Source organism: Sceloporus undulatus, chromosome 5, assembly GCF_019175285.1.
Source record: "Sceloporus undulatus isolate JIND9_A2432 ecotype Alabama chromosome 5, SceUnd_v1.1, whole genome shotgun sequence".
Taxonomy (NCBI): Eukaryota; Metazoa; Chordata; class Lepidosauria; order Squamata; family Phrynosomatidae; genus Sceloporus; species Sceloporus undulatus.
The window spans coordinates 29,423,334-29,426,083 of record NC_056526.1 but is presented as its reverse complement, the minus strand read 5'-3'; the positions used below and the strand labels follow the sequence as shown (position 1 = coordinate 29,426,083).

The 2,750-nt window shown below is 51.3% G+C and overlaps 1 protein-coding gene across 1 annotated transcript in view; it reads left to right on the top strand.

Moving 5' to 3' along the window:
- Positions 1 to 1,588: 1,588 nt before the first annotated feature.
- Positions 1,589 to 2,750, top strand: part of CKAP4 (cytoskeleton associated protein 4) — a 9,432-nt gene continuing 8,270 nt past the window's right edge. The window contains exon 1 of the mRNA XM_042470506.1: positions 1,589 to 2,069. Within this exon, the coding sequence (XP_042326440.1) occupies positions 1,725 to 2,069 (345 nt within the window). The 5' untranslated portion in view covers positions 1,589 to 1,724. The remainder of the gene's footprint in view (positions 2,070 to 2,750) is intronic.

Sequence of the window (2,750 nt, the reverse complement as noted above, 5' to 3'; positions counted from 1 at the left end):
TTGGCAAGTTTCTTCAGAGGGGATTTGCCATGGCCATCTTCTGTGTCTGAGAGAGTGAGACTTGCTCAAAGCCACCCATTGGGTTTCCATGGCTGAGCCAGAATCCAAACTCTGATCTTCAGAGGCCTAGTTCATTGTTTGAACCACTACCCCACACTGGCTCTCACTGTAATACAACTCACACTATACTAGAACTCAAGGCCTCAAAGGTGCTACAACCAGATGCATCTGCAAAACTAGCTGCGTTTGAGATGGAGGTGTCCTTGGACGCCATCCCTTCTATGTCTACTTCTTCTCACCAAACAAAACAAAACAAACAAACAAAAAACAAAAAGAAGAAGAAAGAAGATAAAAAGTAGTCAGGGGCCTTGAGCCTCTCTGGCCCTCAGACTTTCCTTGGGAGCGGCTTATTTGTCACTTGTGTTCCTCCCTTCTTGCCCTGACACACTGCTGTTGTTTTTGTCTGCCATAACTCAAAGGGGTTTTGTTGTTTTTGTGTGCCTTAATGAATTTTTTTTGTTATTGTTATTGTTTGCCTTAAACCCAATGGGTTTTCTTGTGGTGGTGGCAATGGCAAACCTATCCTGGAGTTTACTTGACAAGCCTCTTCTGTCATCCTCTGAGGCTGAGAGAGTGTGGCAGACCCAAAGTCACCCAGTGGGTTTCCATGTCCAAGCCAGGATTCCAACCATGGCTTCCAGAGTCATAGTCCAGCAACACTCAAACCATTCCCCCACATTGGCCCTCAAAGGGTGTTGTTGTTGTTGTTGTTGTTGTTGTGTGTCCCTAAGTCATTTCTGACATATGGTGACCCCATTATAGGGTTTTCTTGGCAAGTTTCTTCAGAGGAGGTTTGACATTGCTGTCCTCCAAGGCTGAGAAAGAATGACTGACCCATGGTTGTACATATCCAAGCCAGGTTTCCAACCCTGGCTTCCAGAGTCACAGGTCCAAAACACACTGGAGAAACAATCCAGTTTGGGACCACTTTAACTGCCTTGGCTCAGTGCTAGGGAATCCTGGGAACTGTAGCTTTGTGAGACATTGTGCTTTCTCTATCAGAGAGCTCTGGTGGCACAATACAGTCCCCAGCACTGAGCCTCAAAGTGAATTATTCCTGCAGTGTGTTTTGGACCTGTGACTCTGGAAGCCAGGGTTTGGAACCTGGCTCGGATATGTGCTCCCAGTTGGTTAACAGTCACATTCTCTCAGCCTCAGAAGATGACAATGTCAAACCACCTCTGAAGAAGCTTGCCAAGAAAACCCTACTACAGGGTCGCCATAAGGACACACAACAACAACAACAACAACAACAACAACAACAACACCCTTTGAGGGCCAACTTGGGGGATGGTTTGAGCATTGCTACGCTGGCCCTGAATGCAAAACAACAAGAGCCACAACAATAAACCCTGAAGGATGAGGAGGAGGAGGAGGAGGCCAAGGCAGCAGCAGCCCCTACGTTTTGGGAGGCGAGGGCGGGGGCGGCGCTGGGTCTGTGGGGCAGGGCTGAGGGAAGAGACCCGCCTGCCTCCCCCTTTCCCTCCCTCCTAGTCTCCCTTTCCTTGGCGGGCGAGTGAATGGAGAAGGGCAGCCGCCCGTCTTAGGTCCTCCTCCTCCTCTTCCTCGCCCAGCTCCGGGGTCTCCCTTCCTCTCCCGAGGCCTTGCCTTGACTCCCCCTCAAGACCCTCAAAGGCCCCCTCCTTCCTTCCCCTTCTTCCAGCATGTCTTCAGCCAAACAAAGGAGCCACAAAGGCGCGCCGTCGTCCTCGGAGAAGGCAGCCCCGGATGACGTGGCAAAGAAGCCGCCGCCTCAGACGGGGCCTCCTCAGCCCCCGAAAGGCGGCAGAGGGGGCTCCCCGGGGGCCTCTCCCAGCCCCGGCTCCTTCTGCAGCCTGGCCCGGCTCAGCTACGGCTCCCTCTCGCTGCTCTTCTTGGCCGCCGCCGCCTTCTCCGGCTACTGCCTCCATCACCTCTCCGGGGAAGTGGAGCGCCTGGGCCTCGGGCAAGAAGCCTTGGCCAGGCAGAGGGAGCAGCTGGCCAGCGGCCTCCGAGGCGCCTCCGAGAAGGTGGGCATCCCTACAGCCACGTTGGAGGGAGACTCAGAAGGCATTCTGTAGCAGCACCTCTGAGACGCCCTGGAACTAGAAAGAAGCCGACAGCAGGAGCCTTCCTTAGACTTCAGTCGGCTTCCATGAAGTCTAGCACCAAATGCATCTGAGGAAGGAGGCGGAAATCTACCAAAGCTCATGCTGCCCATTTCTTTATTTCAGGCCTGATACAGACAGGCCAAAATAAAGCTGCTTTGAGTCACTTTGGAGGTATGTGTTTCAATGATACATGTGTCCTAAGAGCCCAGAAGCCACACCAAAGCCATGCTCCAGTCTTAACGACTGGAGTGCAGCTTTGGCACAGCTTCCAGACTCTTAGGATGCAGGCATCATTGAAACACCATACCTCCAAAGTGACTCAAAGCAGCTTTATTTTGGTCAGTCTGTATAGGGCCTCAGTTAGTCTCAAAGGTGCTACAGGAGCTTTCTCTATATTATATTATATTATATTATTACAAAACTTCTGAGGAAGAGGACTGAAGTCTACGAAAGCCCATGCTGCCAACTTCTTTCTTTTGTTCTTTTCTTTTCTTTCTCTTCTTTCTTTCACTTAGTTTCAAAGGTGCCACAAGACCTCTCTCCATACTGAAAAGAAAGAAGTTGGCAGCATGAGCTTTCCTAGCCTTCAGTCTGCTTCCT